At 39.4% G+C, this 14,078-nt stretch overlaps 1 protein-coding gene across 1 annotated transcript; it reads right to left on the bottom strand.

Moving 5' to 3' along the window:
- Positions 1–1,508: 1,508 nt before the first annotated feature.
- On the bottom strand, positions 1,509–7,360 carry LOC116312597 (parvalbumin-7-like). The gene is made up of 5 exons (XM_031730056.2): positions 7,219–7,360; positions 3,592–3,660; positions 3,292–3,421; positions 3,039–3,148; positions 1,509–2,188 (listed from the first exon to the last, which is right to left on the bottom strand). The coding sequence occupies exons 2-5, from the start codon at positions 3,650–3,652 to the stop codon at positions 2,163–2,165; spliced, it is 327 nt and encodes a 108-aa protein (XP_031585916.1). The 5' UTR covers positions 3,653–3,660; positions 7,219–7,360; the 3' UTR covers positions 1,509–2,162.
- Positions 7,361–14,078: the final 6,718 nt, after the last annotated feature.

Here is a 14,078-nt window from a genome sequence, read left to right as displayed (position 1 = left end):
AGTTCTAAGGTCAAATCTGGGACTCTCGGCCATTTGACCTTAGAACTGAAGAAGCTTCTCGGATGAGAGGTGAAACGTCTTCAAGCAACTTAAAGAAGTCCAGACGCTTTTTCTTTGCAAACTCCTTTGATGACATATTACACTGTGTCATAATTTGTTTAACAAAAATTAAGCAGAACTACAGAACGATGTGAAAAACTAAGCACAGCGGTACTTTAATTAAGTCGCTGCTGGTCAGATTGACTTGATTAACTAATCATCAGCTGGTGTTACCACCACTATATAAGCAGAACACAATGCCACAAACCTCTTAGGAGGGAAATTCACCCCAAAGTAAGACTGTGCAGAGCTCAGACAATTACAAAAAAGCACAGAGCTACATCTACAAGCCAGTTCTTCACAGTACAATTAGAAAAAGACTGGACAGATATGGCTTATAGAGAAGGGTTACCAGAAGAAAGCCTCTCTAAAAGTAAAATATTGCAGCACAGCTTAGATATGCAAAGTTGCATCTGCACAAAACTCAAGACTTTGGGAACAATGAGTGGAGGTTGTTGACCATAATGCACAGCAGCAGGTTTGGAGAAAACCAAACACAGCATATCAACACAAACCCCTCCTACCAATGGGACAGTGGTGGAGGAGTGATGATTTGGGCTTGTTTCGCAGCCACAGGACCTGGAAACCTTACAGTCAACCTTGAACTCCTCAGTCAAAGCACAGACCTCAACCTAAAATTCTGCGATCGGACCTTCAGAGAACTGTGCATAAATTAAAGCTCACAAATCTCAATAAACTCAGGCAACGTTACAAAGAAGAGTGGATCAAAGTTCCTCCACAACAATGTTGGCTGATAAAACCTACAAAGGACCAGATAAGCTTGGCTGCAGACTTGCAAGCCACTTTGCAACCCGCCTCCACCCCATCGCCTTCTTTCTGTCTGTATCTGTCTTAACCATCTCTTGTTATTAATGTTCACTCTGTTCTGTACCAGGATCCTGTTGCTCCATAGTGATGGACGCCAAATATAAATTGCTACAATGTCCAAATCAGCCATCCTCCCCTGACTGAACTAAACTAAAATGGTTATTTTAACAAAACTTTGTACAGCAATTTGAGTTTGTATGTTAATATTTGTTTGAGTCTATTGGTAAAAATATTCAGAGACTATTTAAACATTTTTGGAAGTATGCTTGTTGCCAGAAATTTGAAGAAAACACTGATGCTACGCTGTTTTCTACAGCTACAGCAGCTGTTTGTTTAGCATCTCACTGATGTATCAGCACCACATTTTCAGTCTCTTTACTGTGAAATCTGGCTGTTGGCAAAATATTTATATGCGTGTGTGAGCAAGCAACCAGAGAAAGAAGGCATGTTTCCCAAAATGTTAAGCTTAAGCTCTCTCCACTATCCCAGTGATTGACATGTTTTGCGATGTTCAGTGTGTTGCATTTGTGTGAGTTCAATGTTGTGTGTTCACTGCGAGTAACAATAAGTAAAGAGACACGTCAAGTTTTCTTTTTTATTATCATTTCATACTGAGATCTTTTCTCTCTTCACAGCTCTCCTTATATGACTTTATTTACTACATGATCTGATCAGAGGCAGGGAGTGGAGGAGGATGAGGTGGAGAAGGAGGAGGTGGTTGAGGTGAGGGAGGTGAATGAAGGTGGATAAAGAGGAGGAGTGGGAGGAAAGTGCACTGACATGTGAACATCCAGAAATAAAACCAGTCAAGACACAATGCACAACCTGATACACAGAGAGGAAGGAAATTAAGATTTAAGGAGTCTTGAGAACATCTACACCATCTACAACACTAGTACCACCTTTTTTGACCACAGACTATCCTCGCGAAATCATTAAGAATGCTTCTGAAATCCATACAGCATGTGTGGTTAAATATATATATATCTATCTATATATATAAAAAGAAAAAATGAAAAGTGAAACTGGTGCCTGTTATGCCTGTATGTTCCTCCTCAGGTGGACTCCCTGTTGGCCTGTATTTGGTAGTGTTTTGCAGAGAGCAGGCCTGGTCTGACTCCGTGTGAGGGGTCCAGAGCGAGGAAAGGGAGGAAGAGTTTGAAGGTCGCAGTTACAAAATATGGATGCAGGGACAAAGAGGAGCAGGAAGAACAAGAGGGGAGTTCAGCTTTCCCCTACTCATGCACTAAGGCTTCAAACTCTGAAAAAAAGAGAGCAAAACAAAAACGTAAACGCGCACAAATGAGGGAAACATTGTCAGCATATTCAGTTAAACACCAACAAGAAACTGATCCAAGTATTTCATGGTGTCTGGAACCTTGAACTGTGTTTTTCTTCTGGACCAAAGCTTCTACATCATAAAACAAATCTTTCACCTTTAATACATCAACAGGCCACACTGTTGTTCTGGTTTTCTGCAAAGCAAGTTATCCAACATTTCTCATTCATCCATTCTTTCTTGGATTTTTTTATGCCCAATTGCTTGCTATTCAACTTTCACACGCCAATGTACACATTAGGAGGTTCACTATCTGGCCCAACCACACTTTGGTGTATTGTATGGGATTCCTTATACACCAGCACAAGCATTTATTCCACCCGTCATACCTTGAAGTCGCTGAATGGTGTTACCATAGCTAACATTTCAGATATTGTGTTTGTATGATTATGTTACAAAAACCCAAACTAATTGGCAGATTTAGTTTATGACATTTTTATTCCAGTAAACAAATTAGATATTTAAAAGTTGGCGTTAGCTTGCACAGGTGGCATTACATTTTTTCTCAGTGTGTCTTTTCTTGCAAACTTGCAAATTTGTTTCGGTATCATATTCAGTTTTTCAATAGATGTAAACAATAAAGAGCAAGTATTAGAGACATTTTGGTGAAATCTGAAGAATCCCACACAACATACAGAATTTGTGGAAGTGCAGAAAACTTCTTTTAGCCTACTTGCTAACTCTCCTCCCACCCTGTCCTCATCCTACTCTCATCGCCTCTTTGTACCCTTTTGAAGAATAAACCGAATACACTTTGACACCTTTCTCTTACCATCAATGCCGATCTTGCCATCTCCATCTTTGTCTGCAGCTGTGAGAAATGCTTTGGTCTCAGCGTCAGTCAGATCTCTGCCATCCTTGGAAAAGCCCTTCAGTACAAACCTGAGAAAAGTGCAGGTTGATGCAGAAAGTGGATCACTGTAGGGCAGCTTTAAGGAACATGTGACATCAGCGTTATATAGCGGAGCTGTATCTTTCATCATGTCTGCTTTTAGCGTGTTTTTGCATCTGTTTGAGTTTCTTACTTTAGCTCTTCTTCTTCTATAAATCCGCTACCATCCACATCCAGAACCTGAAAGACCTTCTTGACATTTTCAGCCGACATGGCCTTCATTCCCACCATTTCAAAGAACTTTTTAGGGTCAAATGTTTCTGCTACAAAAGACAAGGCAAAGATAAAAGATTTTATTACATCAACTCCATGTGCATAGATAGTTTTTTTAAAATAGATTTTTATGGGTCAGCAAAAAATCTAATGCTAACTTTTGGTACTTTGCAGCGCTGTGTCTGCTGAGAATAACAGAGTCTCTACAACAGTTACTGACCTGTGAAGGCATCAAGAGCTTTCTTGATCTCCTCAGGTTTTAGCAGATCTGTCATAACCATTTTGTTTCCTAGAGAGAGACAGCGAGGACATGAAAGGCACAAAGTTTGGTATTGCATTTCAAAGAGGTGAGTGTAGACAGCAGCAGCTATGCAGCTGAGCTGATGTGATACGAAAGCTGAAAGTAAAATCTGAACTCGTTATGTGCACATGTGTTTGGAAAGGTATTTTTAGTTGGACAGAAGTTGCATTTTACAGAACAGTAAATTAAGAGAAGATGATCCATGCCAACAAACCCAGGGAGAATTTCAACCCTGACAGGCCTGAGAGGAATATCTTTAAGGCATTCGAGAGATGGCCTCTGTGGAACTTGGCACAACGAGAGGTTAATTGAAGGACATACGTTAGAATTTAAGACAGAGACATAAATACAGTCTGGCAAACGCCCATGGAGAGAGACAAGCTTTGTACACTGAAATAAGCACTCAGAATTGCTCTGGATTCTCCGTTATCTTAAAAGGATCACTCTGTCAGAGAGATTTAAGCACTTCTGAGGAGAGAGTTTCCTGCAGTTTTTCTCTTTGACTGCAATTTTACAATTTTGACAAATAGAACGTGTGAAACAGCGTACAGCAAAACTGAGTTTGTCAAACAGTGCTTTGACATCAGGAGCATAAATGGTATATTTTACAGTTAAAGTAGTCATTGCATAATAAACTCTGATGGAACTTATGATGTGAAAAGAGTCTTTTTTAATTCAGGATAAGGCATTAATTGTATGTTATTAATTTAAATATCTTCTGTTCTCTGTGTCATGTATCACAGAGTCACATTGCAACTAGTTATCCTCAGTTGATGCAGATGTTTTCCACACTTTAATCCAGGGGTGTCAAACATAAGGCCCAGGGACCAGAAGTGGCCTGCCAGTGACTCCAATCTCTGTCTTATAATTACATGACAGTCTATAGTTTTAAACATTTAATTCTTACATTTTAAGCCCAGCAGCTTATCATGAAATTGCACTTACTCATATGTAGCTAAAATTCTTTATACTGACTAAAAGGGGAGTTTCACTGGTCTGACCCAGTTAAGATCCAGTATGTGGCCCACAATGTGAGATGATTTTGATTCCTTGCTTTAACATATAAAGAAAATTCCATTAGTTTGTAAAATAACTTTATTAAACCTAAGAAACCTATCCAGTCATTGTGAAATACACACCACTTTATAGCTGAATAACACAAAGTGTGCTGTAGAGCTGCATGTGCTCAGTACAAATGTGTAACCTGTTGTGGTTCATGTCTCATCCGCTTGCTCTGTTCTATTTTGTGATCAGTGTCCTCTTAGTTGCAGTACATCACTTTAGCCTGTAGGTGTCACACCTGAGCTGATCCCAGACTTGTCTCATTTCAGAGCTCTGGGATCAAGTGCTGAGTTGTCAAGATAGATGTTTGATGAATGGGTTTTGTGTCTTTAAGAGATGCGAGCTCCTGAGTATGTAAGAGTATGTGTCTCACAGTCAGGATACGTGTGCTGAGAGACTTGCAAAGCCCCACTGTGGTCATGTCAGTAGTCCCCGTGCAGATTGCACTATCCTGACCCCTGCAAAATCCCAGGCCTTCCTGTCCAAAGGACAGAATGATAAAAGTAAAAACAGAAATTCATTGTCATCCTCTTGCTTTCCGTCCAATCAGCTTCTCAACTGTCATCACACCTGTTATGTGTCTGATTTTTGGCAGCAAAAGCCAATTAGTGAGCATCTGTTTGTGGTTTGTGAAATGTCTTGAGATGTGCAGATTTTTTTTCTGTCAATAAGATGATGCGAATAGAAAGCATTGATGAAATGAAGCCATCTCAGTGTTAACATCTTTTGCTTTTGGGAACGTGCTACAGTTGTTTTTATTACCTATATCAGCAGTCTTGTGGTTCCAGTTAGTTGTTGTTCTGGATCTTGTCAGATTTTGTGTTTTGTATTTTGTAAAACACAAAACTAAACATTCAGATGACATAACTGACATTCTTTCAGCCCATTGTAAAATTCACAGGTTTTGTTTCACGGTTCATGAACTTTGCAACAGTGTTCACGTGCATGTGGGCTTTCTTCTTCCATGACTGTGCCATCAAATGTAATGTCACTTGTAATGCAGACAAACTGGGCCTCAGTCACATAAACCTGTGTTTAAACCACATGTATGAAATGTTTCACACTCAAATCCGACACAAAGAGACAAATGAAGAAGTCCTGGCTATCTTTTAAAGTTTAAACACACATTTTTCATCAATAGTAATAGTTATAGTAGTTGTGGTAAACATATTAATTTCATTTAAGATATTATGTGTATGTTTCTAAAAGAACAAGAACAAAAATACTCAAAATAACATGAAGGATTTTAGCTGTAGGTATAATAGTTGTATAACATGTTGGATAACATTCTGATAGGCTGAAGTGATGATACAAAAAAGTACACATACACGGCAGAGCCCGAGGTAACTGGGTTTCCTTATGGGGCGGGTAATTGTGCGTGCCCACTTATTTCAGTGCGCAGAGTGAGAACGTTTCTGCTCACATATTATGAATGACACTCGGGGACTTTATTTAACTTGCAGTGAAGGATGTGCATGCTGTGATGGATATGTGGGGTTATATTTTAGTATCATAACATAACAGACCTTCACTGAGGATTGAAAGCCACTCTTGCCTGCGAGTGTGCTATAAATAAGTCGTGTTTCTTTAGAAAAGTAGATACAGTTCTAACCAGCAACTTAACTTTTTTATTTTTTATAGTGGTGTTAATGATTTGAAAAGCAGATCAGCATAATACCCTAAAGCACATATAAATCTCTGCCAGTTAAAGATCGAAGTGGCGGTAATTCTGAGTCATGGCACAGAAAAGTGTTTTGTTCAGTGAAGAGTATCTTATTTAAGTCCTCTTTTCAAAAGCGGTCTATTAAAAATACCAACAACACCTAAAATCATCTACAGCAGACATTAGCTACTGTACTTAAAGTTACTTAAGTACACAGCTGCTGTGCCACTGACACCTGTTCTGGGTGAAACCTGAGCAAGGAAACACCCACGAGACCAACACCTGCTGCTAACATTACCTTTTATTTAAAACAAGCTACTGCAGAGGAGCGAAAACCAAACTGAAACCACCAAACATCCTTATATTTAACAATTTGTGAATTGATTTCAAAAAGATATATTTACATAGCTTGTTATTCTTCTTTGGCACTCTAATACTCTATGAAGAATATTCATGACCCCCCCCAGTGTTTTATCGACTGGACCTTTTAACTTTATCAAGTTGTGTTTCATAGGCCTCGGAAATCCTGACTCAATGATGCTCCTGATTGATTTTCTTAGTCGAGTTTCTAGCGGAGCGTTCACCCTCAGGCTTACACAAACACACCCCTGATGTACATCCTGCAGCTACTAACGGTTTATCCCCATGTGTCACTCATATCTTGGTAATTTACAACTATTTCACTTAGCTGAAGTCTCTCTGCTTGTCACAGATAATCCCCGGAAAAAAATTGCAGTTAAATCTTCAGCTTCCAGTGTCCTCTGTGTGGCCTCTTGCACCTGTAAATGTTTGTGTGTGTGTTTATTTATTTTCTGTCTTACCTGAATAAAGGGGTGGATGATTGCAGCTGAGAAATAAGGCAAAGCAAAAGGTGATGGAGAGGAATTGGAGCAGAGAGAAGACAGAAGGGCAGGAGATGGAGGTAAGATGAGCAAGATGAAGGGGGGGACGACACAATATGACTTTTATAGCTGCCTCCAAACACATACACACTTACCCCATACACCCAACATCCCCACCTCTCATTATACTCTATTTTCAGAAGGGAGGAGGGAGGGGGGGGTGTCAAGATATGACGCAAGCACTGTTGGCCGTAGAGTGTGATCGTTTTCTGTGCAGCACTACCATATCACACACAGGACTGGTAATAATACCACTTTATCTGTCTTCGTTGGACCTTACCCACATCTTCTGTCTTGATTTGTGCGTCTGTCAATACATTTGGTCCTGTCTCTCACACTCAGTATAACTAATAGCAGTGGGTTGGCCATGTTATGAGAGGCTGTAGTTACAACTACTTTTAGAAAATGCCATCAAGGAGTTGCACATGTAGTACTGTGTGAAGTCTGATTTCTTTATATTTTGTTAGGAAGATGAGGAGTAGGTGCAGCTGTTTATTGAAAATTAAGGAAACATACTTGGGAATACAGTATGTAAGGCAAATAAATGATGCTACAACCAATCAGACAGTATTTTATGGGGGATCAAACTCTGATATTTTCTGTGTTCATCATTACAGACAGTTTTGACAAGATGTCGAACGCTCAACCCAAAACCATGACAGAGCCTCCACCGTGTTTTACAGATGGCTGCAGATGGTCTCTATTGTACCTCACTCCTTACCTCACATCTTCATATACATATTAATAAAGATTCAAACCAGAAATGTCAAATTCAGATGCAGTGGTCCATCAGACCTGCTGGCACTGATTTTCAGTTTGGCATACCTTTTCTTCCTGTTCCCTTTCTGGAGAACGACTTCTTGACCCTTTGATTGAGACAATTTTTGACTAAGTTTCAGTGAACAGCAGATGGATCTGCTTAAAAGCCAGATTTTTGGATTGGATTTTTACCTTTTTCTTAAGGACATGGCTTTCAGATGGTGTTTATCTGCTGTAGATTATTTTTTAGGACTGCCACGTCTTCTTTGTCCATCACTTGTCCAATTCTTGGCTTTTTGGTATATTCAGAAAAAAACAGAAGAGAGCATAATTTGAGAGCAAATTATGTACTTTTGGAACATGCTACCAATAACAAAGGGCCTTAAGACAGCAGTCCCCAACCCCTGGACCGGTCCGTGAGTCGTTTGGTACCAGGCCGCGAGAGTTGAGGCTCGGGCGTGACATTTATAGTTTTCAAGGTTTTTATCGGTTTTTATCGTTACTTTTCATGGTTTTTATCGTTAACTCGGTTTCTCTGGGTCTTTTCCTGTGTGTTATGAATAAATCTTCTTTTTTTGGTACTGGTCAGGTTTTATTTTGTTGTATTTATCCGTGACACCTTAAAGGCCGGTCTGTGAAAATATTGTCAGACATAAAACAGTCCGTGACGCAAAAAAGGTTGGGGACCGCTGCCTTAAGATACACTTTCTCTAATTGTCTTTTGCTAAGTTCTCTGTTATCTGTAGATACAACACTGAGTCTGGCTCTTTGGAAGGAAAATATAAAGGATACATGGGTGGCTCAAGATTTTTAAATAGCACAGTATAAGTTAAGTGTACAAGATACCTTTGTTATACAGTGCTTTGCAGTAAATAAACATATGGCAGTACTCACTGTCTAATGTAACTCAGAGTGATTTAAGAGCAGACGCTAAAATTCAATTTTTATAAGTAAAAGCTAGTTAATATAATGATCCTGTGAAGAAAAAACAAGCAAGAAAAACACACAGGACTTAGCGAAGATCACTGTGGTCATATAAAGTCTTTTTATGTTTATATTGTTTATCTGATCTGACTTGAAATGACCACTGATTGGTCAAAGTAGGAAATGGCTAGCTTTTTATAGCCAGTGCAATGATCTGAGAGTGTAGTTTTCTCACAGACCACTTTTACTGTGCTCTGACGTCGTTATAGATTATCTTTGGCCTATGAATCCAAAATAAGCCGCTTACATCAAATTGCTTTTGAATGATTTAAAAACGTTAAAGGTCCTGTTACATTCATCCACAGGGCGTAAGTGCTCACTGAATGTTTGGACGAATATTAAAAAAGTGTGCATCACATGCTTTACCCTCTGCACTCGGTGGAAACGAAATCCGTAACTATAGGAGATATTTTAAAGCACCGTCATCAAATACCAAATGAGGGAACAAGTTTTGAAAGAATCACGTTTCGTCCCTCCAGTAACTTCTCCAGAGACTTGGAGAATCAACACCAAGGAACACTATGGCTGTTCTGGCAGCACGAGGTGTCCCAACACCTTCCTAAGCTTTATATTGGATTCATAACTTATTCTTGCATTTTATGAATGCATTCAAATGAATTCCACTGTATGAATTGTGCCAAATAAATGCATTAAATTTTTTTGATTTGCTAGGATTTCTAACTCCCCCAAGGCAAAGTTATGCTGAAGAAGTCTGTTCTTTCCATCTTTTATCCAAGAGAAACTTTCCCCCTCAACTTTTTCTTTCCCTATCTGTCCTTTTGTCTTAACATCTTCCTATTTTTTATATCTCCTTTCTCTGTCCATATCTTCCTACACCCTACTTCTGTGCTTATCAGTCTCCATCTGTATAGGTTGTTAACTTTGTGCCTTTTTTGTTCTCCTTTTTTCTCCCTTTTGTTCACTTATCTTTTGCTGAGTGATTTAGTAGGCCATCCTGCACCCAGTTAGTCAAGGCCAACAGAGACATTTATTTGTAGTAGTGCATCTATGAAAGAAAAGAAAAGTCAGTAAGATACTTTAGTTGTAATAAAACGGCAGCCAGTTAAAGATATGAAGGTGTTTTTTTTTTACTGCAGAGATTTTCATTATGAGCATTAAATGAGATTTCATCCCTGGGAGTTCATGGTTGATTATACCACACTGCCAAGGTATTAGGCTTTCAACATCAAATATTCATTCTCTGCAAATTTTGTGTGGAAGAGAAAGCTGGAAATTACAGCACATTTTAAGCCTTAATAATGACTTGCTAATTACAGGTTTTAATAATCGAACACCTCCGTGGTTAGATTTTACTGTTGGCTGTTAGTAATAGTAATGTCTGCCATGGTTTCCAGTGTGAAATTCAAACACAAAATGTAGTAATGTTATGATATATTCAACTGTGCCTGGAACTGTGACTTATAGTATTGTTAAAAAAAACCCTTTACTAATTAAAGAGCTAAAATAGCAACAAAAAAATGTAAACATTTTAAATTTAAAAGACTACCAAGCATAAAAACGGAAAATAAAATGCGACTCTGTTCCTTCATGTCCTGCGCTGACCCTCTGTTCTGTCCTGAGACACTCTTAGATTTCACCTCTCTATTGAGTTACCCCCTCGTCAGCACTTTCCAGCATTGTAGAAAAATGGGAAAGGGGGGAGTGAGTTGGTGAGGACAACATGCTGGAAGGATTTGTAGTTGGTGGGGGTGGAGAACGGTCAGGAAGGGAGGATAGAGAAAGACACTGAGACACACAAAGAGGAATTTGCAGCTTGTTCATGAGATCTCTACAGTCTTGGTTTATTATTAGACTTGTCAAAGGTTTTTGACAGTGTCAACCAAAACATCCTTATGGCAGAATTGATAGAAATATGGCTTCACAGTGTTTACTACTTACTGAAGAAAAGTTTAATCAGTTCAGTTCAATTCAGTTTTATTTACTGTTGTGGTCAGAAATTTACACACAGTATGGGCATGAATGTTGACTCTGTAATGACTTAAAAAAACATGAACTGGGTGCACATGTTTGAATTTAGAATTTTGGGTTTTCTGTAATACACAGGGTCAAAAGATTCTACGATGCCTTTAAACTGGACAAGGCAAAGGCTTATTAACTTCTCATTAGTGATGATGATTGACTACAACTGGTACTTTCTCTTTGTCAGCATAAAAATGATTTGTTTGAGAGCACTCATTGGATTGACCAATACTCAGAACAATGGGAAAGTCCAAGGATCTAAGATCTAAGAAGGAGAACTGTAGATTTTCACATGTTGGCGAAGTCTCTTGGAACCGTTTCTTTACAACTCCGGATTCCTGGATCATCAGTTCAAACAATTGTACTTTAAGTGCAAGTTATTCAGATTCAGGAACAACTCTTTAACCACTAAGGCTCAGGTCTGTCATGCACTAGAAACTGCTGCCACACCAGCATTACTGTTGACATTAAAGTAAGTTTCACATCAGCATAGACTCAGAGGGTCACAGTTTCACGCTCAACTGAAATTTGAGGTTGACCACACGGACAAGCCAAATGCCTTCTAGAGAAAGGTTGAAAGAGAGACTGAGCTATTTTGCCATGATGACAAAAGATATGTTTGGAGGAGTAAAGCTGAGGCTTTCAAACCTAATAACACTGTACTAGCTGTCGAGCATGCTGGTAGTAGCATCATGCTCTAGGACTGTTTTGCTGTCAGTACTGGTACATTGCATAACGTGGATGGAGTAATGATGAAGGAGAAGTATCTCCAAATTTTTCAACTTCCCCCCCAAATCAGCAGTTAGACGGTTGAAACATGGACCCAATTGGGTGTTTCAACAGGCCAATGATCCCAAATATGCACCAAAGCAGTTTTTTTTTTCTTTTAAATTGTGATGTCCATGTGTAATTATGTGTTATATGTACACTAACTGATGGCTTCTTTATTGTGTTTGGGATTTTAGATTATCCCCAAATGAAATGAAAGTGCAATAAATGAAAACCAAGAGTTTGAAGGCACAAATTGGGGTTATAATGGAGTGTGATTACTGCCAGAGAGAGTTACATAAATACAGTGTAGGCTGTAGAGACACTCGTGATTATAAACTATTTAATTGGCCAAAGACAGCTTAACACTGAAGTGAAAATAGGCAATGGAAAAAAAAACAGGGTGACTGCTAGATACAACAAAGTAGATTCAGAGCTAGATAAATGATGTACACACATCAAACTGAAAATAGAGAGAATGTGAGAAAGACAGTGACAGACAGATAGAGGCAGCAAGAGGAATTAAATTTGTTTTTAATCACCAACTTGCTGTTCAGCAACAGGTGGCATATGAAATCATGGCAGGGGCAGCTACAAGCCACAGCTGTCTATGTGAATAAGTGTGTATGAGTGGTATTGATATCAGTGGGGCATCCCTTGTCTACTTAACCAAAGATTAGCAGATATTGACCCTAAAAATAAACACAGGGGAACCCAGTGTGCTTACTGATCAGGGGTGGAGCTGGAGAATATCGGACGTTTCGCTTGTGCAGTCGGGACTCAAAGGCCTCGATCGCTCAAGAAGACATAGCATCTTACTCACTTGTAGACACGAGTGTGGAAATGTCTTTTAACACAACTGCTGGAAGAACTGATGTGTTTGGGAGTGATATCTGTTCATTTACTCCCTGGGTTCACAAATGAAACCCCAACATAATTAAAGCTGCTGTGCCGAGTAACTCTGTATTAATGGATCAGATAATTTCATCCATGTAAGAATCACAAGTAACAAACCTACAGATAACAAATACCTGACTCTGCAGTTCTTTTCAGCAGAACAGAGCACCATTGAATCTGTTTCTTCTCTCTCATCACCTTCATTAAGCAGCACCAGTAGCTTCAGTGAACTGCTGCACTGCTTTCACAAGAATATTGCAGGCAAAAAAAGTGACTAACCAATGAACATACTGAACAATTGATTTTGCCAGGAGTTGGTTAATATTAGACTGTAATACATTTGCTCAAGAGGAGCAAAACTCTAATGTTTAGTTAATGTTAGTGTTCCTCCATGTCAACGTGGGGCATCACATCACTGTTTTGTGTTTAATTGGAGATTAAGTATTGAAATTTCAGGAGTAGGACCACGCCTCCAAACACGCTCCTTCCGGTTCTCATCTACATAGTTTCCCCCAGTTCTGCAAGCTGTTCACCCTCCCTCCCCTTTTCAGTTCTTAAACTTCTTCACTTCTATTTAGTTCATGGGGATCTGCCAGGCCCGGGAGCCCCCGCCAGTCCCCTTCGAGGCCTTCCCCAAACTGCAGCTCATTTCATGTCCAAGCACTCACCTTCACCGCCCACTAAAACTCCATCAAACCTAAAATGATGACGTGGGCTCACCTAGTGAATAGCAACTCTTAGGTTATATGTAACGGTATCACAGCTTATCTGCTTCACCCGCGGTGTCCATCAGGTCGATAACATGGATTAAATGAAACTGCTTTTAATGTGATGTAAACTGCTTCAAGCTCAAGCAGATTTCTTAGACTCCGTCTCAAATCTATAAAACTTGACATGGAAACTGACTCATTTTTGACCTGTGAGGTTTGCAGATCTTAGTGTCCACTTGTTTGCGCTTGACTGCAGCGATGCTCGAAACCTTGTCAGTTCAGCTCAGGCCAAAATGCACAGTAGAGTGGGAGAAGGAAGGCCCGCAGTTTTCCAAATGTGCACCACAGGCACTGGTTTTTGTGGTATATTTAGTTCTAATATTAGGGCCGGCGTGTGTGGGAGTGTGTGGGAGATGGTGAGTTTTTAAAGGAATGCACCAAGTTCTTGGGAGGTTAGCCTGTTACTCAGCCAACCTGTTAAATAATGAGACACCAAATTTTTCCATTATCTGAAAGATTCCAGTTAGTCATGCTCATTGCTTATTACGTGCTATGTTTAGGGACGGTGGGTGACTAGCTTTGTGTCTATAATTACAACACTGGAACTCTAAAAAAGAGCTAAAGCTAATCCTCACATCTCCTTTTTTAATGCTTATTGTTGCTGAAAACGGTGTCTTACTA

This window comes from Oreochromis aureus, linkage group 6, assembly GCF_013358895.1.
Source record: "Oreochromis aureus strain Israel breed Guangdong linkage group 6, ZZ_aureus, whole genome shotgun sequence".
Taxonomy (NCBI): domain Eukaryota; kingdom Metazoa; phylum Chordata; class Actinopteri; order Cichliformes; family Cichlidae; genus Oreochromis; species Oreochromis aureus.
This window is presented reverse-complemented; position numbering and strand designations above follow the sequence as displayed.

What these genes read in the sequence shown, in the direction of transcription:
- LOC116312597 (XM_031730056.2), bottom strand. Translation starts at nt 3,652, where the DNA reads ATGGTTATGACAGATCTGCTAAAACCTGAGGAGATCAAGAAAGCTCTT. An exon ending in ATAGAAGAAGAAGAGCTAAA is followed by an intron (nt 3,149 to 3,291) that starts GTAAGAAACTCA and finishes CACTTTTCTCAG; the next exon opens with GTTTGTACTGAAGGGCTTTT. An exon ending in TGGCAAGATCGGCATTGATG is followed by an intron (nt 2,189 to 3,038) that starts GTAAGAGAAAGG and finishes TCTTTTTTTCAG; the next exon opens with AGTTTGAAGCCTTAGTGCAT.